Source organism: Corvus cornix, chromosome 4 (assembly GCF_000738735.6).
Source record: "Corvus cornix cornix isolate S_Up_H32 chromosome 4, ASM73873v5, whole genome shotgun sequence".
Classification (NCBI taxonomy): Eukaryota; Metazoa; Chordata; class Aves; order Passeriformes; family Corvidae; genus Corvus; species Corvus cornix.
Window position 1 is genome coordinate 50775787 of NC_046334.1, and position 25711 is coordinate 50801497.

Genomic DNA, 25711 nt, shown 5'->3' on the forward strand with positions numbered 1-25711 from the left:
TTTAAAAATATCCATAGTTAAAAAGTAGGTGTGATGCATACATATATAACTTCAGAAAGTAGAAGTCTAATATGCAACGCCAAAAATAACATGGTAACAGAGAAGCACATATACTAACAAAAATAAATAGAAGTAAAATGTTTTATACTGCAGATGATCATAATGTATTCCATTTTAGAATTTTAAGAGTTAGCTCCTTGGAATATTTTCTAAATCCCTCGTGTAGGCAGCTAATGCAGTATTTTTCAAGAATAAGGCAAATAACACCTTTATGGAAAGAGGGTTCTGAGAACCAAGACTGAAATAATGATAATAAAGCCGCAGTAATACTGCTAAAATTACCACTCCTTTAATGAGATGTAATAATGATAATAATCTAAACTTGGATCTCAAAACTGAAAATGAGGATCCTGGTACCTGTAATTAAGTGCCTTATATTAGCTACCATATTTTAAAAATAAAGGATTATATGTGACATTACATTCATTCATTCATTGCTATAGTAACACTAACCTTACTGTTATCAGAGAGGAACTGTAATATAAATTCACTAATCCTTTCAGATGGTATCTTGCAAATGCCACACTGGTGCTTTCATTGAAGCAGCTAGGTTTTATTTACTGCTGCTGAAATGTTTCACGGGTCTCCAGTTTTCTTGGAGGGTGGAACCTCTAGGATAAATTCCGTAGCAACTCTTACTTGTCAGAGCTGTGTATCTTTTATTACTTTCTATAAGTTTACGACAATTAACTCTATGTTACGTATTTAAGTTATGTTATATCTATGTTACATCTTTAAGTTACAGCTTTAAGTTATGAACATCTTTTTACTTAGTCCTGTGTTACCAGTAGCCTCAGGAAAAGTACAAAGATTTAATAACAAAACCCCCCAATTATACAGTATGCACTCAAAAGGAAGTGAAAACTCTTTCAAGGACTTCATTTTTTGTACACTAAAATATGTCCTTGGGTTTATACTGGATGTACAGGAGGGTAGAACTAAGCCCTGAGAAATACATACACTTTTTATTGTCATCAATGAAAGACAAATGCCTGCTTTAAAAATGATAATTAACAGTGTTCAAAAATCTTACGTTAGATTACAGTTAGTAAGTTAAAAGCATGACATCTGACTCAGGACAGTGATAAGCACTTGTTTGACCGTTAGAGTTTTCTTCTATGGGGATAGAAGGGAAAATGTGCATTTCCTCTGCAAGTACTATTCATTGAAATCTAGCAAATGCACAATACCAAGCCGAAGAGCCTGAGTTCTCCATGTTACAACATCAGGGAAGGGAAATCTGTACAACTGTCCCACTAGCCCTAACAGGTTGCAGATGATCCAAGTCCACTTGCTCTAGCTGTTATCAGAGGGCACATCAATGCAGGAGTTGTGTTCCTTAGTGTTTTGCAGCTGCTCCCTTCACCATGTATAGGAAAGGAGCACCACAGCAGCAGCTGTTCAGGTGTGGACTGGGCTGTAGAAGTTAATTCTTAGACAGCAGCAAGTGCCTGGCCTTGCTGCCACTGTAACTGATAGAGAAAAATTTTGTGAGCAGGTGACTGTGACTTACCGTATTCTGGTTCTTCAGCATCTCAGATTTTGGTCTGAGGTAATATGCTGGCGGAACTGCGTTCTCATCCCTGCAATACCACTCTTCTAAAATCCTGGTCTCTAGCCTGGCCTCTATAGCAGCATCCAGGATCATTTCAAATTCTGCTGACTCAACTTCCCCTGGTATTCGGATGTTCCCATACTTCTCTCCCAACAGGCCCTATGTATTTAGAGGAAAGTAGGGATTAAATTTTTCTTTTACATTATGCAAAAAGCATCCTCAGGATCTGAATTTCATAAAAGTAAGTCTGGTAGCAGTGTAATGACTTTGAAATTACTAGGAAGGGAAACAGGTAATGTGTGACAGGAATTATTGGTAAGGGTACCGTACTGAGCTGTATTCTACCATGATGACTTAGAAAATTTGGAGTAGATATATTATCTTTCATAGTACTAACTGGTAGTAAAAATACAAAGGCATTCAAAAGAAGTAATTGAAAAATACCCTACATACCTAGCACAGTATTGACTCGTGTTATTGAACTCCATTAGTCACAGGTTGAGATTATCCTCACATGCAAAAGGAAATTGAAATGGTGGCTTGTACCAGCAACACCAAGGATCAGTGTTGCAGAACCACAAACGGCTTTGCTGTCTTCTATTCCTTTGATGTATTTGCCCCAGTAGCTGTCCACTGAATGAACAGTGGAGCAAGGAAGCAGCAAATACTGAGTAGAAATGGATCAAACCCCACTTTAGTACCTCTGCATGAAGGTAAAGGTTTGTGGAAGTCAGTTCTTAAACCGTGGCACATGAGACGTTTCACTTTCAAAAACAAGGATTAAAACACTGGTTGTGATGCTCTAAATATACTCTTAAAAAAAAAAAAAATTCTGTAGTTTACTGTCTGTAAACATTTTATAAAAATATGATTGTAATGCCCTACAATTTCATAGACAACAGTGTTATAGAAAATTACTGCAATCTTTTGACAAATTTTTTCAAATTTGTGATCATCAGATCAATTCTGCATTAAATACTTGGTCCACAGAAGTCACTGAGAATTCTTACTTAATTTAAAATGAAATTTAAAAAAATTCTTTCCTCGTTTTAAATGTATTCAGCAAAGATCTTGAGTTAATGAGAAGGAGTACTTAATGTGGAGAGGAACCAACAGTGTCAGAATCTTGACTTGAATCAGAAAGATCTCTTAGTAAAGTAATGCCAATGCAAATATAGCAGTGCCCTAAAAATGTAAATGACCATGTTTGTAAATAACATCTAAATATTCATTATTTTTAAACCACTTGTCAAAATGTGAAGTCGTTTTAAACTATTCCAGCAGAAGAACACCCTGAAAATCAGTAATTGATGATGATGAAGCCTGCTTCACTGATTATAAAAGCACAAAGCAGCAGAACACTTTGTGGAACCCAGCTATGCTGGCACATGGTACTCCAGTGGCTCACCATGCCAGATGCTGCAGCCCCAGAGCAGAGACATCAGAGCAGCGCACAAACACTTCCTAATCCTTTCAGGGAAAACCAGTTAGCTCAGACCCCACCCGACATTGTGTAAATTAACCTGGCTGATTTTCGCCTGGAGCAGACTAGGCAGAACTCACATGAACTACCACGCTGGCTCTGATGGCAAGTAGCTGGCATCCTCCACAGAGGGGCACTGACAAAGAGCTGGTGAACAGGAAAAGTCAATGTCTGTCCACTGCTTAGGAGAAGCAAAGGAATGTAGGAATTGTGATAGTTCATACGGCCCAGGTTCCAGTTTCTGACAAGTCACACCATCTGGGTCCTTCAAGAAGCTTCTCCAGTAGAGAGGCTTTAGGGGAAAATTGAGTTTGCCTGGCTGCCCATTCAGACCCCACCACAGCTTCATTCAGGGTACGCATCAAGGAGTCAAGAGAATGGAATGAATGTGTTCAGTAACTAGAATTATATAATAACAAATTTCATGAAATAAAACAATACAGTATTTCTATAATCTAAATTTATTTTTGATTCGTGATCATTCCAGCTAGTAGCTCCCCTCAGAAAGGGCTGCATTGCTTCACACGATGAGATAGCTGGGGAAAATTTCGAAGCTTTTGCTGTTCTGATCTATTCATAGAGCCCTATAATTTTGGAATTCTGAAGCTGCGGAGGTTAAACAAAATATAGTATTATTTTCCTTCTTCACTGAAGTGAGGTTAATAATTTATATCATGCTGAATTGGAAAGCCTCTTCACATTCAGGTTGCTGTAGAAATCTCATAAATTTCTCTCAGAGGAGCTTTTACCTTGTATAGAAATTATTACTTAGAATTCATTAGACTGCACTTTTTCTGAATGTAAGCCCAGTGGGTTCAATAGACAGTTGCCTGAGTAAAGATCAGTAGCTGGGCCCTTCATTAACAATACTAAAATGTCAACATTATTATGTCTGATTTTAATGTACTGCATTTAATCAACTAAGTTTGTTTTGGAATTATTCTGTGTACTTTTCTGCTTCTCTGGTACAGTTTATACTGTTCTCTCTCCACCATACTATAGTTAAATAATGACTGGGTTTTCCTCTAAAATGAAAAGACAAGACGTTTTTTATACCTCTCATGTGTCATTGCAAAAGATGTTATGCAAATAATCTTGTATTAGGGATTATCCTCCTGACTACTTAAGCAAAACACAATAAGAAAGAACTTTGACATCATCCAGCAAATAAATACAGTGCTGAGCAGGTGTATCATTTAGAGCAGGGCAATGCCAGGCACTGCACTGCAGCTGTGTTCCTGTTAGAGCCCTAACAGGAGTTGCCTGAGGTTCCGGTATTAACACCTGACTCTGTGTAGTCATTTGAAGAATAGGCTGGTAGAAAATTTTATGAGGTAGAAAACTCTTCATGGAGTTGTGCCTGTGCTTTCTGGTAACTTCAGACTAGCCTCAACCTACAGACCAGTTTTACTGGAGGTATTGAAACAAAACTCTTTATTTTTCTGGGGAGTGCAAAAGTGACTAACACTGGTTTTCTGAAGGACTGTGGTATCACACCCCAGGCTGGGAGCAGGAGGCATGCTGAGTAAGCGCAGCTGTTTTCTACTGAGAAACTAATGCTCAAATGCTGGGTTACGCCACATAAACACACCCTGTTCCTGAGGAACAGTTCTTCACCCAAACTCACCTTCTTCTAGATGCCCTGCATGTTTTCCATTAGCAGTGGCACTAGTAAATAAAAAGAAAGACTAAGGAGTATAAACAGACTATATGTATTTGCTGGAATTTTCATACACTATTTGTTTCTGAGGCTGCATGACAGCCTTAGGATGGGTGCATCTGCCGGCACAGGCTGTGAAAATGACATCTTCCTGTCTTGCAGGTAAGGCTTGGAAGTACCTCCTTCCCTTTGATGTCATTCTGGTTAAATTCATATCTATCTGTGTAAGTGTAGCCTATCAGGGCACCACAAAACCACTCAAACCTTAATGAGAAGCTGTGAACTGCACTTTTCCTTCAGGAGCTTTAGTGTCTGAACTGTGTCAGAGGCTTGCAGCAGCCTCTTCAAATACCTGCCCCATCTTCATTTCTTTCTACATTCAAGTAAATGCAGATTTCTTCTTAGAAAAATGAAGCAACAGGATTGAAAGTAAATATAATTTCTCACAATATTTGTTGTTTCATACTTAGTCTGCAAATAAGAATTATCATTATTTCAGATCCTTTTCAAATATATTATAGTCACTCTACAGTAAGAACCTAAAACTTCAATTTGTGGTAACAGCATTGTAGCATTTTGATGATTTTTATAGGAAATTATTTTTAAAGGGAACAGTAATGTTTACACTGTGTTCAATATCAAGAGACACTTTTATATGCAGATTCGTGAAGCAAAATCTCCCACCTAATGAGTCATTCTCCTTTAATAGTAAAACAACAAATTAAAGATTCATTAGATTGAAGGTGATTGAACTGTATAAAACTACCAGGATGACAAACATATAAAACCCTCAGCAACCTCAGCAGTAGCCTTGTTAGCTTTCACAGAATCACAGAATGGGTTGGGTTGTATTAGGGAGGTTGTATTAGGTTGTTGGGTCGGGAGGGACGGAGATCATCTACTTCCAAGTCCCCAGCCATGGGGAGGGACACCTTCCAACAGACAAGGCTGCTCAGAGCTCCATCCATTGTGGTCTTGAACACTTCCAGGGATGTTTTGTTGAGCCTGGGGCTAAGAAATCATTATTAAATTAAGGTTAAAAAACTACTGTAGAGAACAAGATGGGAAGTATTTTTCATTCTAATATTCGTGGTGTGGAAAGATATTACAACTATAGGCGCAGACACAATAATGACCAAAAGGAGGACACAAAGTAGATTTAGATTTGATTTTGAGATGAGGGATTCACATGGCATGTCATATGATTAGTTCAGACATCATCACTAAAATATTCATGAATTCTAATGCCATACATTATATTAAACCAGAACAAGCTGAAATTTAAGATATATTTAATTCCATCTAAGACATTTGGTGGTAATTTTAATAAAAAACAGCTATCAAATAACAGCAAATTATATTAATTACTGATTGGTTTAATTAATTTTTTTTAAAGAAATTATATCTGAATGAAGACATTTGAGAAGTCAGATTTGTAATGTTTTATGAAGCAATTTCAGGTACTTGTCAACTTAAGAGCAACAATTTTTTTGCCATTTTGCCAACAGAAGAAAGATCTGAACCAATGATCTTTTGCTGGGCTACTTGGAATCAGTTCTATTTCTTAGTCCTTGTGAAGACATGCGACACTGAAGTGCATACATATGTCCTCTCTGCCTCTTCACACAGCAGTCCTGGACTGCCAGCTTTTTGAAGAACAAGCATTCAAGAAATCATCTTCGAAGGAATTAAATCTAACCATAAAATATAACCATAAAAAATATAAATTTTTTAACTTAATATACTTCCTTGTGTACAGGACTAAGCACCCCTTAAACAATTTGGTTTTGCAAGATCCATGAGGAATTAGGAAGTATTATTGTCCCCATGTGACACAGGAATTAAATGCAGGGAATTAAGCCTGGGCAGGGACTCAGAGCTGGGACAGGTATGCAATGGTTAAGTCATAACCATGTAGCAGAAGCTGTTTTTCCTAATTCTCAGCTCTGTACTTCTTACAGAAACTGCTCACTACTGAAGGAGGAAAGCCGTGACCCCTTGTGATGAGGTCCTGAGTGACTCAGATTTCAGCCTGCTAAATTAATATGAGCTTAAACTAAGATCACTTATTCAAAGTAGAACAGCTCCATTAGGAGAATGAGTATCTCACATTATTGAAGATGTGCTGAATGCTTCACACTGTGGGCTGAAAATTGGAGGGATTTAAGTGCTTTTAAAACACCGTGGGGTATTAAGTTCATCTGTTGTCAGGGGTTGGGAAAGGCTGATCTCTCTTATGTCCCAGAGGTGTCCTTCTACCATTCCCAGGAGAGCTGTGGATTGCAGTCTGGTATCATGCCATGCCTCAGCAGGAGGCCTCACATAGAAATCTGGTGAGGAGCAGGCTGTAGCTTGTGGGCTACCATCTAGAGCAAAGCACGTAATAAGGAAGCACATCCATGGAGCAAAGGCCCTGTTTCACAACCTGCCCTGAAATGCAAGAAGGACAAGTGTGTGGATACCACGTATAAACCCCTCTCATCAGGGTTCAGGGCATGAAAGAAGGGGTAACAGTTGCACATCAAAGGCCCTGCTACTGCAGTTCCTTTCTGTGCAAGCAGTCTCAGAGCATTGTGTAAGTAACTGAGTATTTATTTACTGCAGCAGAAACAAGAATGTTATCTTTCCACAGTTTGCATGACTGACAAGGGCTACAAAGTCCTCTGGACTGTCTCCTGTGGTCACTTATAATTCATTGCCTTCTGTTCATCCTGTAGTTAGAGACCTAACTCCCTGCTTCCTCAACCTGTGCTTCTAGGCTTCCTTCCTTTTGTAGTAAAATCTTTCTTATCAAATAAAACCTTTTTTACCTCTTTAAAGCCATTCATTTCAGTCAAATAGCCATTTTTTCTCAGACAAATAAGATTTTTTCTCTACTGATTCCTGGGATGTTCATACATGTGTTAGCTGATAAAACCTATGTTACTAAGTTGTGGACCAGACTTCTATAGACAAAAGTGACACATAAAGAAAAAAAGTAAGTGAAAGATTGACATTTATATTTAGTACCAGATTTCATCTAAATATTTTCTAAAAAGAATACTTAGTGTAAGATCAGATTCCAGCACCCATCAATTTCTTTCAATTGCTTTATTTGTATGTATGGAGACAGAATTACTTCAGCGTAACTACAAGAAATTCTCCATTGTTTTCAAATCTTACTTTTTACATGCATACTGGCTACATTCATGAAATATGAAAGATGTTGTCTTTCATATTGAATTTGGAGGTGGTAAGACAGTGCATTTGCACGTGCAAACCTGCCTAGGAAGCCATTCAAGTTAAGGAAGGCACACAGAATTGTAACATATAGGTGTGTTTACCCTCCTTGTCTGCAGAAATGTGGGCTTAATGGATATTACCAAGTATACAGTAAACCACACCTTGAAAATCTGAATCGAATGGTCAGGATACCAGTTTTTCAGGGCCTTCTATTTAACATCCCATTCTAAGAAATTTAGTACAACTATAGCTCTTTTTGGTTTCTTGCAAGTATATTGTAACTGTGTTCTAACAGTATCCTGTAGAAATCACTTACGTGATACAAGATGTGCAGGTGCAGCCAGAGATATTTTGGGGGAAAAAAAAAAAAAAGAAAATTCAAATAACAGGATTAGCTGGGTCCCTGCCTCTCAGGCCTTGAAACCAAGAATTTACTCCCAAAAAACAAACAGGAAAGAATGTCCTATTTTATTATTTTTTTATATCTTCAGGGAAAAATAGCCAACCCATTTCAAATTCAAAGCAAAAATGCTAATGGATAAACAACAGTGACCCATTGGAACCAAAACCAGAAAAGTATGTTTACTACAATTTACCTCAATGGAATATACATGTTAATTGCTTGTTAGGGCAAACTCCAAGCTATTGTACTGAAAACTGAAACCAAGATGAAGAAAGCTGTGATACTATGTTTAATCTAAGCCAAGTTTTAGGAAGCTGGAGTTCCAGAGTAGCTGGTGCCCAGATGTCCTGAAAATAATTGCCTCTACTCCTTTTTATTGTACTTCTAGCTGCAATGAGGTACAGTGTAAGGACCTCATGATAAAAATACAGGGAGAAGGTTCTCCAAATAAATAAATAAATACATTTGATTGCTTTTCTTGCTTATCAAAGGAGAAAAGTTATGTTGCATTGGTATTAAGTCTCCCAAAAATACTACCATTAGAAATCAAAAATATGAAAAAAGGACAAAAATGTCATAATCTGATTTCTGGGATGTACAGGTCAAAGTGTCTTTTAACAGTATTTTTCTTCTTCTGCCAAGAGTTGTAAGGCAGTGCAGCTGATCAGACAGAACATTAGAGCTGCTGCAGATGTCTTAAATCTTCTTTCCACTTTTACTACATCTCAGTATGGGAACTTCTAACTTCCTGATACTTTTGTCACTGACTCAGACTGCCTATCCATAAAATGAGGCTAATGATAGCTTGCAAAATAAGCATTTTATTTTGAGTATTTCTATTTTGATATGCAAAGGATGTGTATTTATGTATCAGCAGCGATGGAACTGTTATTTTACACTGTTTGTCCTGTTTAGTTTTAAAGGGAAAAATGATACCATAGAACAGTATCAAAAATTTTTCATTTGCTTTTTCTCCATAGGTTGAAGCCTGTGAGTAAAAAGAATTAGTTTTAGAACTTCAGCTAACTGTAGAAAACATAAGAAATACAATTTTTAATTGAAGTTGCTGAAGCAAATAGGAAACTGAAGGCATAATAAAGACATTTCTGTATTGAGAATTGTTTTTCCACCTGCCCAGATATATATTTATGTTCCTTGGCTTGAGAAATATTGCAGTGTGGTGTTTCACAGAACCATGCCCTAATTTCTCTCTTCCCTTTTTCCCTGGAGGAACTGTAGAAGTACCTTGAGGGGGCTATATGAATTTCAGAAACTTGAGACAGGTCTTGATCACAGTTCCATGAAAAACAAAAAGGGCTGTTGAACTACCTACAGTAAGAAAACTGACTGTAACTGGGACTGGAAGAATAAGGTGCAAGTGCTGAAGTGTTTTGTTGTGAGTACAGTTCCTGACATAAAAGGTGTAGAAAAGAAGAAAATGATGGTGGAGTTTCTTGACGCTTGACCTGTCCTTTCAGAAAATTAAAGAGAGCAGCTAAATCTGGCTGTAAATGAGCCCATTCCCTCAACTCTAAACTTCACCCACAGTGCAGTATTTTTAAATCTCAAAGCTTTTCCCTAGTGGTAAGGAGATATGAAACAAGGATGAGTAATTTCTCAGGACATAGCGTGTAGGAGCTAACAGTCTATCATACAGAGTGAATGTGCTTCCTCAGAAGAAATTCATGACCTACTTCCCTTATACACTTTGCTTCATCAGAACTCTCCTTTCTCCTGGCTGAGAAAGTATCAATGGTCTTCCTCCACACTCTCCCTGTCTTCTACATGATCATGCAGCACCAATTTAGTTAATTTTGTTGCCTTTTCTTTCATTGCTTATCACTGCTCGGACTTTGATCATAGATAAGCATAGATGCAGGTGAGAAAATGAGTCGAAAAGAATATAACTAGGGAAGAAGTCAGCGAATAAAGATAGCATAGAGGAAGGACTGGAGGAGATTTTGCCTACCTCTGCCTAAAGATCTGAGGTGCTCACTCACTCTGATTCTCCTCTAAACAAATGTGTTATTCTCACGTTGCTCTATTTTTGAAATTGCATGGGAGATTTCTTGACAGGCATGTACATTTTTCCCTCCACATTAAGCTAAGGACCTTGCAGGTAATTCCTACTGCAGTCCAGATTTCTGTCAACTCTCTGACAGGTCCTGTAACACTTGACAAGAGTGGAACTGGGTAAAAAAAACAAACCAAAAGGGTTAGGTTTAACAAAAGACCGTAGCACACAGCCCAGACTGAAGTCAGTAACCTTGTCTGTGGAAATGACTACCCTTCCTACAGAGAATGGGAAATGTACTTTTTCTTGGAAATAGCAAGGAGATCAATATTGTCCTTTAGAGGAAGGCATGGTGGTGTAATCTCCCCTGCTTTGTAAAATAATCACAACACTCATCCAAACCAGGAAGAATTGTGAAAGGGCTTGAAACACTGTCTTGCATGTCACAGGTGAAGTGTGGCTGATGGGGAAAAGCTTCTCCTACTATTGCTGTTAAATGTGCCTTCCTGAGCAGGAACACAGGTATCATGGACTCAGAAAGGAAGAAAATAGTCTGAGCCTGTCAATGTAGTCAGCTGGGAGGACAGGGAACTGGCTTCTGGACACCAAACCCTGTTAAAAGGCGGCACTCCTCTGCATTCTTACTGCCCTCTTTGTATGCAAGAAGGGGCCGTATCTTTATTTTCTGTGAAATATGCTCCTTCTTGTATTTATCAGAAAGGCAGCTAAGTTTCTAAACTCCCATTTTGGGAAGGTATTAATGTGTTAAACTATGATGCAAAGAGCTTAGATGGAGGTAAATTTGAACAAGGCAAAAAGGGCTGAATAAGACACTTAAGGGATTGACAGAGGCATCTAGTCTGTAGTAAACTCTAAAGTTACATCAGCTGAGAAGGGGTTTCTAGGACTGCAAAACCTATCCAAATCCCACTATACGCACATACACACGCTCCTTATTGGAAAAAGACTGATATATTTATGATTTTTTGTAACACAGTTAAGCTGTGTGTTCTCAGTAACATACACAGCCACTATGAAGGTATTAGAAAGCGTTAATTAATGAGTACTATAAGAGGCAGAGACAGCTGATAGTATAACGGAATTTTTAACACCCCTCCTGATTTCAGGAATATTGAAACTAGCTGCAACATGACATGACATTTCACTGCAAATTATTTTTAAATTTTTTTCCCCTTCTTATTAGAACTAAACAGATTGGTAATCACTGAGTCCACAAATGAAAACCTAATTTTGTAATTAAATGCCAAGAAAATTATTTCACAACTTTCATAGAGTAATGCAGTCATTGAGAGCCTGATATGACCCATGACTGTGTAGTGTGGAGTGAAGCACCTAAAACATTGTTAATAAACACATTTTAAGTATAACATAAATGGAGGCCCTCAGAAAAATTTTTAGTATAAGTGACATTAGTTCTAGCAGATCATGATGCACCCATAATTTAGACTTTAGCACAGTATGCAAAACAAGTACCAGAGGATAACATCAATTCTGCTTTGCAAGTACATGTGGAATGGCCTATATTATTTATTTTGACTAGTTTCTTGATTCTGATAACTTTTATTTATGATTTTTGTATCTTTATGTGCTAATTGTTACAAATAATTCTTTTTTTCCAAGCCAGCTGGCATTGGCTTTTGTTATTTGGAACAATTGGTGGCTGGTACTCTCTGAACAGGTACTTTATCAGTCTAGTCCTTCAAATATGAAAAGAAACTATTAGAAAACTCCTTGCACAAGAAAAGTATAATTTTCCTTTGCCAGCAATACTACCAGTATGATGGCCCAGTGAACTTCACTGATGTAGAATTGTTAGTCCCTTTTTAATGTTCCTGGGTGATTTGCATGCATTCCCTGCTTTTAATGTGCTTGGAGGGAGAGAAGCCTTTTTACTGTTCATTAAATTATAAATTCAGAGGAGGACAGAAAGGACAGCAGCACAGCTGCAGGATGAAAAGTACTATTTCCTATGAAAAGAAACTAATGATCTAAACAGTTAAGGAGAGAATGTAAAAATGCAAAAGGTATCTTCAAAGAAGCTGAACTGAAGGAAAAAACTTAGGCAAGCACCAAACCCTTTAGGCACTTGACAAAGGCTATGGAATATCAAACCCAGCACCACTTAAAGTGTTCAGAGTGTCAAAAATCTTTACAGCCAATTCACATCACCAAATATCACAATGAGATTGCTATTCCAAATCATTTAAATTGTATTAAATATAAATCCATCTTTTCATAAAGTTATCTTTACAACTGCCATATTTCAAAACCTGTTCTTCTTCAAAACTACCCAATATTAGTTTTCCTTTTATAATACAGATGAAAAAATCAACTTTAAGAATTTTCTTAGCTTTCCCTTGCCATACTTCTTCAAGGATGGGATAAAATGAAATAGTGCCTTTCTACTGGGATATCTTCATAACTTTTCTAACGCTAATGTTTACATAATAGGTTATTTGACTTACAATTAATGGTAAGCATACAAACACTGAATATTAAGTACTGCCTGCAGGTAATAGGTCAAATCATTGGCCAAAAGTTTAAAAATTCTGCAGCAGATTCCTCTAGGAACTCAGAGTGCCTGTTTTGAAGGGTTTTTACCCCCCCGAACAACACTATTTTGACCTTCATCCATGGAAAAAATTGCCAACTATCAGACAAGAACTAGAAAATACAATGGTGATAGACTACTATGTAAGATTGTCACAGCGTGAAAAATTTAGAGGTTTTGGGCTTCTCTTTGTAGTAAATAGATAAGAGCAAAAAACATCAAAATGGAGGATTGTTGTTGCTCTCTAAACCTTCTTCTTCTTCTTCTAGTACTCTATATTCTACAGTAAAAGTAATTTGGGATGACTGGACAAAAAATTCCGCAGTTCCTGGCTGTGTTACTGAATAATTGGTAGAAAAGTGAAAATAATATATGTTTTCAGTAACCATTGTTTAAATTATCTTTAAAAGGCTGTGTAAATCTTGATAGTTTGGCTTTCTCCTGCATTCTCTGCTCTGTGCTATGTCTGGGTCACGCTAGTGACTCTGTTTCTCTGATAAGACTTAATAAACAACTATCTAGCAGCAGCAAAGGCTGAAAGTCTCCATTTGTCTCTTGAACTAACTCCTGGCAAGGACTTTAAAAACTCTCTCCCATCAGGAGAGGTCTGATTTACGCCACGGGCTGTGGCAGATTCCTATGAAAATGAAAAAAATATAGCAAATATATAAATATATACATATATATGTGTGTGTGTGTGTGTGTGTGCGCCACTTTCCTGAATGAAAACACTGTTTTGCCTGTGCCATGCCATTGTATGACTACGAGGTAGAGTATATGGTCTGCCAAAGCACGTGGCCAGGTGATGAACTGTTTTTCCAGCCATGAGTAGCACTAAAGTATTTAGAATGTACTAAAGCATTTTAAAACAGTTTCAAGCATTAAAGTAATTTCTATACTATGCAAAAGAGCTAACAAGAAAAGAACACGTAATTTACTCAAAATAATTGCAGTCTCCCTAGTTCTCTAAGCCAATATTCTGTGCTTCATTTTTTCAAGGTGGAATGAAATAAAAAGTTACTCTGTGAGGTTTTCCAGTTACGAAAGAAAGAAGCTTACTACATTGCATATTAACAGGACACTAACTCCAAAATAGGACCTTGCACTGAAAGGAAATATTTTAAGAGGAAAAGAGGCAATACCTTATGGGTGCATAACAGAATCACTATGAAGAACACTGATACTTTCTCTTATTTTAGTTCTGCAAATTAGCACCTTTTATTGAAGAAAGAGGGATCCTGTGAAATTATACATGCTGATTATTCAAAAAAAACCCCAACCAACCAACCAACCAACCCCTCCCCCCCAAACAAAAACAAAAAACCCCAAAACAACAAAAACCAAAAAGAAAACAAAAGACCCAGCTACTGCTACCTGGATTTAACAATAATCAGACTGAAAAGTGAACTAGCTATTTTTTGAGTAGGTGCTTCTTTCTGGGTCTGTTTTTGGAGAACCAAAGCATCTCTGAAGTGGATGTCTGTATTTGAAAAAAGGGAAGGTATATATGCTAGGTGCAAGCAGCAGTATTAGTATCTCTATTTGAACTTACCACCTGCCTGCTAAATATTTGAAAGTATGCTGCCTCTTTACACAGAAGTAGCATTGCAAGGTTTAGAATCCCCTCCATCCCACTCATTTCTACAGAATAGCTGATGCTGGATTTTTGATCTACAGTTTCATTTGTAGGACAGATCATTACATCTAACTGATTATAGTACTCAGAAGATGGTTTGGTAATGGTCTTGAGGGTCATGAGAAAATAAATTGCATAAATCTCATGCAGCCTACTTCTTCCTCTACACACTACACAGCATGATGCAAATATGACTTCATGTTAACCTTATTCTCGCTAATATGGTCATTCATATTAAATATAATACTTAACCTTTCTGGAACGCAGCACCAAAAATTGTATTTCTGTCAAGAAAAAGAAGTACAGTGACTTAGCCAAAAATATGTGCAGTCTTCTGACTGAAAATGCAAGTTATTTTTAGACGACATAAAAACCCATGCAATTTCTATGTTACATGGAAAAGCTGTCTGATGAATCTTGTACCTGTTTTCAATGGGCAAAGTTTAAAAAATGGGTAAGTATTTTAGATTTAGAGAATCAGAGATGATTCACAGGAAAATACATTCCCATCCCTAAAGCAGATGAAGGAATTTACTTACAATAGCTTAATCATGTAATATCCCCCCATGATTGATTTCACTTCCTGTGTATTCTGCTGTTCAGAGCGAAACTATATGGAAAGGGATAGACATCCTTTGCCTCTTAGTCTGGAGGCCGTGAAAGAAGACCAAAGCTTGCTGGGGGGAAAGTTGCATATTATGTCTTTAAAATTGATCACTTTGTCTGTTTTGAAGGGTTTCAAAATATACAAAGATCTATTTTGATATTTACAGAAGAATCTTTCTTGTTGGCCAAGTCCATCTAAAACAGAATTAATGTCTGCCGACATATACTTTACTCCAGATCAATGCCACAAAGTCCTGTGGAGCTATTCCTGATATGACCCCAAAGCCACTTATATTAGAGGGAGTTCTTATTTGGATGGGTTTTAAATCAGATGCAGAGTGAGAAGAAAATTAATAATTTGATATTTCTTTCTTGGAATATACTTTACTGGAAGAGGTGGACTGTTGTGCCATGTCTGGCTCCAGGTATTTCTCTTCATTCACTTTAAAACTATAAATAGAGATGTATCCTTGAGGAAAATTAAATACTGAAATGCCCAAGCACAGATAACTTCTGTTGAATTCCCTAAAAGCACTGGGTACTTAGCATTCCCCCTGAACCGGGTGTTTTAGTATAGACACATTTGACTGACTTTTGCCTCCCTAATTTAAAGTGTGTGGTGTCTTTCCTATGAAAGCAAAAGAAAGCTATAACTCAGGCATTCCATAACCTGGGTATTTAGTTTTCACATTAAGACTAAACCTTAAAGTAACACCAGAACTGAAACTGGAGTTGAGGAGATCCAGCAGAGCAGGAATAATATAATTTGGAATTTTCTCTGAGCTGGAATGCACTCAACATTAATTATCAACCATTTGCACTATTCAGAGACAGTGCAGCAATATACTTCATGGAACGATTAAAGCATGCATTATACTGAGGAACACAGATAGAAGATACGGACACTAGAAACATTCCACTCCATAATTTATCATATTTCCTCTTCAATTTCAGTGTGATTTAAGGACATGCCAAATGTTGTAAATTGCTAATATTCTTTTAAAATCCTACTGGAATTCCAAATTTATAATGCTAGGTTCTTTAGGTCTATGAAAGTTGAAAGAATTTTATGCTTCCCTAGGGACTGTCCAGGATGGGATGCATCCGTTGCTCCTGAATTCAGGCCTGTCAGTTGCTACCTCCTGTCCTTGCCCTGGACTGGAAGTGGGGAAAAGAGCTTTTCCACATCCCCAGTAGGTGTGTGGAGAGAGGAGCGTCAGAAATACTCTGTGGGGTACCTCAGCAGACCAGTGAAAACACAAGGGATGACGATGTAAGGTTATATTTGTTTAGAGGTGGCAACTCTTGAGGACATGGTGAGACCCAATTCAAAATGTTTGGTGTTTCTCATATTTCTAAGTGGCCATCTTCACAGGGTCAGCCCTGTTCTCCATCAGCAAACAAGGAGGGTAACTGTGAATATACCCACAGCACACTTAGCCGGCCAGGCTCATAGTTCAGTGCCTTAGAAAGCCCCGAGCTGCCTAGAGAGACTGCATGGGCGATCTAGCACTTCAGTAGCTCCAAAAGCGGCAAGTGGTAGCTGCAAAGCTGATACCAAGAGCAGAAGCAAAGAGGTAGAAATACAGCCCTCGCTCTATGCTTTAATCGTGCCAGTAGATTTCTCTCGGTCCGAGACAGAGACACACAGAAGCTGCTCGCAGAAGGGGGCAGCAGAGCCAAAGAGGGCGGGTGCACTCCGTGCTCTTTCTTTATTCGGGGGAAGGGAAAGGGGAGGACTGGCGGCGGACCCGGGGTGTCCGGCCAGTCAGACACTGCTCCAGAGTCTGAGTTCCTTTCGGTTTTACCCGCGCTTGGAACAAAGGGGATTCAGAGCACGTGGCAGGTCCCGGGGCGGGGGAAGGGCAGCTCCTTCGAGCAGGCAGCAACAGGTAACTGGTTATGGATACCATTAACAGGTACAAATTAAGAACAAGCTGCCAGTAATTTGAGAGGGCTAATGTAAATTACAATTGCTGTTCAGAGGAGGTAGAGAATGCTTTTACTGTTCGTTGGTTCAGAGGTTTTCAATGATAGGTGGAGATAACCTCTAAGGTTTGTACAATCCCAAGCATTAATTGAGTGAACCTTTACAGGTAACAGACTCACATTTAATTTCCATTTCTCTTTTTCATTTTATGATCTTTCAGGACACAGTCATGTAAGGACAGCAGTTCAGGCAGAGACTGTGTGATGGTATGCAGGTGAAAGAGCACCTATGTGTTATAACTTGCAGGATGTATGTAAATGTAAAGGTTCCAGTGATACACTGAATGCATTTTTTCTTTGGTATTGCTGTGCAATATAGAGTTTAGCAGTTCACAATTATAAATATACTGGATTTCAATCTTCCCAAGTAGATTTCAAAGACAAGATTTCTGCATAAAATTTGTATGAAAAGTATTTTCCCCTCATATATGAGTCTTCATAAATTATTCTGTAGATCAAAAATAGCATGGTACGTATTTACCTACAGTAAAAGCTTTGAGTATTTAAATGACTTAAATGATAGTATAATAGGCACTGATTTTATACAGCAGAAAAAAACACAAACAAAAACCCCAACCTGACCAAAACCCAAACAACTTCCCTCTCCCTTAACTGAATCAAGTATTAATAGAGGTCAGGCAGCAGATAAGAGAAGAACTGCACATTCCCAAAGTCAATGTTTACAGGAAATTAGTTCCGCATTTTTTTCAGAACTGTCTCCTCCTTGTGCTTATGAATATGTGCTAATTTGGATTTTGTTGTTTCATTTTTGGAGAAAAGCTTGGGACTTCCAGCTAATTCACTGCACTAATTTAAGGACCGAATTTCATTTTCTCTCCATCCAATATCACAATGCAGGCACAAAGTGCCATAAAGAAACACTTTTAAAAATCAATCCATATCAAGTAGCTACTTCTGAATAGTTCCATTTAATCCCAGATCTGTGTCTTAATTCAAAAAGTGGTAATTGATAAATACAAAAGAAACCCCAACCCACCAGCTGAAAAGAAGTGGCACATTTTATAGAACTTCCTCAAGAAATGGCAAGTTGCCCAAAGCCTGCAGTGCCAAAGTCAATTTTTCATTATGTTACTATAAATTAAAACTAATTATGCTTGTTGGAGTAGAATCATCTTCAATTTTTGTTGTAAATGAAATAAGCCCCATCTCACTATGGTACAGCAGAGGAAAGAACAAATGTGCATAAACAGATTTCTGTGGTTTTGCCAGTCTAGTCATTGGGAGAGCTACTACTTTGGCCCATCCTTGGAAAACCTGAAATAAATATTGAAATCATTGGCTCACTGCAACCTCTTCACTAACTGTTTTGTTCTGTTTAAGAATTCTGATTTGGCTTGATTTCCTTAGTAACAGTATCAGGCAGGCAGTTCTTAAAAGCTTCAAGATTCTGAGCTGCTAAAATATGCAGCAATAGCACGTGACAAGGTTTCTTTCACTGTCAGAGATTTTACAACATCGATGTCTAAGGACACTGGGTGTTGCTACATGAAAGACTCCATGCCTTTCTGTTCCAGCTCTAGTTTTTTTCATCAAAGGGAAGATAGAAAGTAGAAAAATAAACCCACAAAACTAAATATAGTCACACAAGATGAAAGCTACCCAAACTCTCTAGAGATCTGGGCCAGCGTGTGCTTGTGAAAAACAGTGTCATGACAGCATCAAACCCAGCCCAGACTCTGTACTCCAAACGCTGGGTTCTTATGGTCAAGTCTCTGTTCTCCAGGGCTCTGAAGCTAAGTAACAAAGGGAGGCAAACAGGTGAATGAATAAGAGCCAGAGGGATGGTTGTAAGGGTGTGACAGAAGTACAGAATGACACATACTACAGGTTGCTCTTTGTCTAATCTTTGGCATGGAGAGATGTTATCTCCAGCTTCCACAGCAGCCAGCGTTTTGCATCCCTTCCATCCCACTGGATTCTGTGGTTTCAGTTCACTATTTACCATTCTTCCCTTAAGAAAATAATCAAGGACTTACAGTTTTTTCTCTGTATTATTATGACAAGTCTAAGAATTAGACTTGACTTAGTTAGTTATGTTTAGGTACAAAGGAGAAAAACTTTGTACTTTTTATAAATCATTTTCTTGGCAAATATAGAAAAGAAAATTTGGGATAGTGAAGGCATGGTCTTAAGACTGTTTTGCATTGAAGCCTAGCAAGTGACCATGGAGAGAACAATCAGTTGTATATATCACAGACTCAGAGCCTCCTCAGGTTGTCACTCAACTCCAGTCTTTTCATTCTCTAATACCTGGCATCCTAAATTGTCCTGGGTTTATGACACGAAACAGCAAATGCTGGTCAAACCAGAGAGTTCTTCTTTGCTGCCGTTTTTTTTTAAGTCTTTCTAGGACAGCTGAAAATGCATGTGTGAGAAGTGCCAAGAATTAATTAACTGTGGCCTCCTTAAACAAGTTGTCAATAATTCTGTTGTGATAGTAGTAGAATCATACCCATCTTGTTACGAGGACTGATCATAAAAGATCCTTCTTTCCTCTCCACTAATACTGAGTAATCACTGTTAGTCTACAGAGCTGCATAGGGAAATATTTGCATAGCAAATGCACAGCAATGAACATAAAATATGTTAGAAAGAAGAAACCACGCATTTGTTACTGAATCATGCACGTTAGGATAGATAACATATTTTTCTTATAAAGTAAAACATTATTTTTATACCCACAACAAAACATGGACCTGCAGAACTTTTCAAGCAATCTTCTAGCAGCTTCATACGAGTCTTTTGCAGCTCAGGACTGTCCCATTCATCTGCTTCAACTCCCCAGTATAAGTCTATGACCTGGAAAACAGCATGCAACATAGTTACCACACGCCCTTTCTACCAATCAAATTAAAAATTAGCTTTGCCAACATCCTGTGCACTAAGCTTTGCTTTTCAGTGTGGTAGAAAGCAATGAGGTCTACATCCAGTCCTTACACAGACTGGCAGGGTTTCCTCATATAAATGAGAATTCCAGCCTCTTACTTTCCCTCCCAGATAGTCCCTCCTGGGACAATCTCTCATTTCATAGTCATAGGGAGATTAGCATGACAAGCTCTTGATTTGATGTAGTCTTTTATTTGCTACTAAATTGCTTATAGGAATAGGTAAGAATAATGACAAAAGCATTGAAAAAATCCTGCTTCCATGAAAATTAATGGGAATCTCACTGTGGATCACAGTCAAGACCATGGTTTGACACCCTGTGTGACTAGTATCCACAGGATATAAACTCATCCTGTGCACACGGCTCAAAAGAAAGAATAGGAATGGTTCTCCATTATCATACTTCCTTTGTTAGCTGCTCTTTGTACTGTGGAAGCAGAGATTGTACAGATATGCAGTGGCAGAGAGCTTGCTGTCCAGCCTTTCATATGTAGCTACAGACTCAGTTTTGTGACCCTAATTAGTTGCAAACAAACTCCTGGAAGAAATCATTCATGTTAAACCTATACGAAAAATTAAATGATTAAGTGTGATTTCACCATACATTTTAACTAAAAGGCCCAATTCTTACTGTGGGAAATCGAATTTAAAAAGATAGAGATCATATGCCTGAACTACTTTTGGAACAAAACTCATGGTACAAGCTACTACTCTCACCTTTAAGTTACTACTGATTCTTAACATCTTGTACGTAACTTTAACAAAAAGAAGTTCAAATGGACAGTTAAAAAACCAATCAAAATTGTATTATTACATGAATATATTACCAAATTGTTTATTGTAATGTTGTTTGTACTGTGGAAGCACTCTGCAAGAAACAGAATCATAAAATTAGCTGTTGTCTAAACAGATTATAAAATGAGCCTGAAGACTTAACATAAGAATTAATAATGAGTTGATGTAAAACTAAATTTCAGCAGTTTAGAGCTGGTTAATCTTCTTGGAAAATTTCTCATACCAATACCAAGGTTTAAGACCAAATCCTAGAGCTATTTATGCCTATGTGCAATTTCACTACCAACAGTCTCATTGATTATTTCTGCCTTAAAAGTTTGGGATTCAAACAAAGCAAAATTTTGCTGAAACCTGCATTTTCTGCTGTTCAAAACTGCGTTTCAAATAATCTCTCTATCTCCCTCACTTGCACTGACTTCTTTGCTGCCCTTTCTCTTTTAGTCTCAGGAAAATATTTGTTCCCTTCTTCCTCTCTACTTTCTGCTATTTATTAATACAACTTTTTTGTTGAACTTCACATTGTATTCATCTGTCCGATTACCTGCATGATGTATGACAAAGCTTAAATATTCTCATTATAAAATCCTTCAGATACAGATCTTAGCATACAGTAAGAAATATTTCAATTACTTGTTGAATGAATTTATTGTGCTGCTCAGGTTCTTCAGAAACATGAAAGCAATTTTTATTTTAATTAACTGTTCAGAAATCACATTAATTCTATAAATGTGAAGAGGAAACCCCCTGGAATACCAGATAATTGTAGGGGCTCAGTGGCTGTTTGTTATTTTATGGGGTAACAGTTTTAGCGCATAGTATCTTAACATGTTATAATTTTGTACTGCAAGAGTAAATATTTTACCCATCAAACCTCTGAAGACACCAAGAATTTCAAAATGTCTCATCAGTTGCTCATTATGCTAACTAAAATAAATAGGATTTACAAAATTAAGAAATGGAACAAGGAGACAACTATATCTGATTTTGAAGCATGTTTTTACTTATACTTGGAAAAATGTGTGACAAACACCCACTCAAACTTCTAGTAAAACTTCCAAGGTCGTATGACAACTAGTGCCCTCTGCAAGAGCTCCTTACATGCAGTGGGCTGTCACTGGTCTAGTTCAGTTCCACACTAGTCACATAAAAAGAGACTTTTCATTCATAATTCAGTGTTTCCTTTTGCTTACTTTAGCTTTTGTCCTACCAATCTTACAGTTTCACAGATTTTTCTTAGGAGATAGAATTATTTTAATCACTTCCAAGAACTTAAGAAAAGAACTAAAAATTTCATTCATGCAAAATTCCACTTTCTTTTTAGCATATATATCCTGTTGAAAATTATTTTAAATGGTTCATTGTTCTGAAGAAGAAAAGTGTATGCTGCTATTTAATTATCTTTAGTTATCTTCCAAAATTTTCAATTACAACTACTTTCTTTAACCTCTCCATCCTCCCCGGTAAAAGTACTGTATTTCAGGTCAAAACCACCCTATGCTCTCAAAGTCTTTTCCCCAGCTTACCTGCTTTCAGTCTTTGTCAATACATGTCTTTTTCTGAAATATTTTCTGATACAATGAAAAAGATGTCCATCAAGCAAACACATTCATAGTGTGATTGAATATAGTCAGTTCTGCTTCCCCTCATATGGTGATTATGTTCAGTAACAGCTCCCACCAAACTGATGACACCTGACAGATCTCATGCTTTGCAACAACTGAAACAATTTTGAGTGCAGCCAGGTGACTCAGTGAAAGTTGGAGTAATGCATGTACTCAAATGCATTTCATTTGGGTCATGATTTATTAGGTAGAGGGTGTCCTGCATAGTGCATTTGTAGTAGTCACATGCAAAGTAGTTCTTGTTTGGTCAGTAGAAGATTACATATCAGGATGAAAAGTTATGTGTTCTGCTCTGTACACAGAAATATAAATTTATCCCTGTATCTGAAAAGTACACAATACTTTATTCACACCACTGCACTAAAAACTGTAGTCTTGATTTTGCCTACTAACCTAAGAAATTTAGTGTATGGAATAGAAAAAAAAATGTTTTGCTAAAGTCTACCTCAGAGTGTCTTTCAAAAGACTACTTTTCCTTGGTTATTTTTGTACATTTTCCTACTTTGCTTCCACAGAAATGGGATAGCTTTCTAGCAGTTTTCTGAACTGTGTCAGTAGAGCTGTCTCTCAGACCTCATATCACTTGAAGATGCTCCTGGTGTTGAAACTATACAATAAAATAATTTGCTTCCATGGATATCAACTAGAGTAAACTTAATTACTCCTTCCCTGGAGATGCATTACAATCTGTTTGAAAAAAGAAATGTTTCCTCTCACAAAGAATTCAGTGGATTATGATCTACTTGGAAGAGACACTTCCCTCACCAAGATGACTCCTCAAAGATTACAGAAATAAGGGGTTGATATTTTCCATGAATATCACATGGTAGTAATACAAGAAAAATATTATTTAAATATCTTTTGCTATTCCTTTCATGTATCACTGCAGCTGGGACTTCCCAACCAGCTGATGAGCTAGGACCTTCAGATGAAATTCTTTCATAGCCATAATCAAAAATCACTGGAATTTACCACCATGCAGATTCAGCAACTCCACTGTGACTCAGGGAATTAAAACCAAATATCCTAATTTAAGAACTTGTTATTTTGATTAAAAACCAGCTGCATGTGCATCAAGAATAATACACTGGGAGGAACAGGATGTTGCCTAAAAGGCATTAGCTATTTCCAACTAAGCTACATTCTGGAGAGATGAGTTTTTGGGGTCAATAAGTATGTGAGGAAAGCTTGTGGATGCAGAGCCAGAATTTTTGGAAAACTGAACAACATTTTTACAACATCACAAGCTGTATTTGTTTCTCTTAGCAGAGAAACGGTCTCTTCCATGCCCGCTGACATATAAGGGACTGTGAATTAGGATACACCTGACTTAAAGTACCAGTGACTTTAACAGTGATGCCAAACACGTTTTAAATCAAATACAACTGTCTTTATTACTAATTGGCTCTTGCCAAAGATGTGCATGGGTCTATGTCTCTCATAAGACAAAGGAAAACATGAACTTACTGAAGCGATAGGAATGCTACAGTTGACGTCAAAGGAAGCAAATTCCATAGCGTAGAATCACAATAAATATGTTCCATGTTCAATTCATTTTGGTAATCAGTTTTGGTATTCACCTGGTTAAATTACTTTCCACATTACAGTGGAACCTAAGTATGGTTTCAAGAAGCACAACACAGTATATTAGATGTAACATTATTTCTTCTTATATACTTTGAATATCTAAAATAGAGGTGGTGTTTTTTCATCCCTTCAGAATCTACCTCAAATCTGCTTGTAAAATAATTTAAGTACATCAAAGGCTAAGAGAGCTAGGCCTGTTTAGCCTGGAGAAGACACAAATGAGAAGGGATTTTATCCAAGCATACAAATAACCTAAAGGTGCGTGTCAGGAGGAAGGAGCCAGGTTCTTCTTGGTGGTGCCAAGCAATAGGACAAGAGGCAATGGGCAGAAACTCATGCACAGCAAGTTACGCCTAAATATGAGGAATTTCTTTACTGTGAGGGTGACAGTGCACTGGAAAAAACTGGCCAGAGAGGGTGTGGAGTCCTCTCTGGAGATATTCAAAACCCATTTGGATGCAATCCTGTGCAACCTGCTCCAGGTGAACCTGCTTTAGCAGGGAATGGACTAGATGACCTCCAGTGGTTCCTTCCAACCTCAACAATTCTGCATGTGATTCTGTGAAACAAAGTTTTTGTAATTTTCTGTTTTACCAATGATATTTAAAAATGTTACCTGTTCTAAATAGAGTTAATTTCAAGATAAAGTAATGCAAGATTCAACACAATGAAACCTACCTGAAATTCCAAGCCATAGTTTTCTCTGCAGAATTCTCTCAGCTTAGGATACACATGTTCTCTTAGGGCCCTCCTTTCTGCTATTGTATCTGCATTGTGGAAAAAGATGCTATTAACAATATTTATATAAACCCTTCTTTTAGTCAGGGATACAGATTTTTCACTAAAAATGAGCCCTTAACACACACAGAGCACTAATGAAAATCAAGTGCTGGGATCTAGTCCCCAAATTGTATGTTGTACAAACACATGGAAGTGTTTGCACGTGTAACAATACATGTAAAATCGTGTAAATGTGTTGGTATGTGGCAAAATTGTGCTTCATATGCATCTTAATTTTGCAGCACATTACAATTCAGTGGAGCTGAATTCATTTTGTAATTCACCAGTCAGAATTTCTTTTTAGTTTCCAAAAAGCTGAATTTTACAAATAAGAAACACCATGGAACAAAGAGATATACCAAAGGTGAAAGAGATCTCAATACTTAGAAATAAATCAACAAGATGAACTAATAACATTGTCTCAAATGCTATCACTTTCTTCACCATCTTTAACCTAATAGTATCCTAAAAGTATTATTTATCATTAATAGCATTATTTATCTTTTGCCCAGGTGGTTCCTCCTATAATACTAAATGCTCAGTGCTGATATCATGTTATTCTTACCATGCAAAATGACATGTTTTGATAATGAAGTACAACATGGCAATGAAACCAAAATTATTATTAAGTTCAGTATGTCCAAGTTAATCTGAACACATTAATATAAAACATACCACTTGCACATATGGTCAAATATGCAGTAAATTCGTTTAGTAGTGAAATCTTTTGTAGATACTAAATTCTATTTCACAAGACTATGATATGTGATGGATTTTGCTATATTGTAACTGAGTTGAAACCACACAGAGGTAGCACTGT

General features: G+C 37.3%; 1 protein-coding gene across 2 annotated transcripts in view; it reads right to left on the bottom strand.

Annotated features, from left to right (window-relative positions):
* Positions 1-25711, bottom strand: part of NWD2 (NACHT and WD repeat domain containing 2) — a 54206-nt gene that overhangs the window by 8270 nt on the left and 20225 nt on the right. Inside the window, exons 2-4 of one of the 2 annotated variants that reach the window (XM_039551093.1) lie at positions 24790-24898; positions 19904-20020; positions 1574-1774 (exon numbers count right to left, since the gene is read on the bottom strand). In XM_039551093.1, the coding sequence (XP_039407027.1) occupies positions 1574-1774; positions 19904-20020; positions 24790-24898 (427 nt within the window). Of the gene's footprint in view, positions 1-1573; positions 1775-19903; positions 20021-24789; positions 24899-25711 lie in introns of those variants that run through there. The other variant, XM_039551092.1, reaches the window with a different exon arrangement.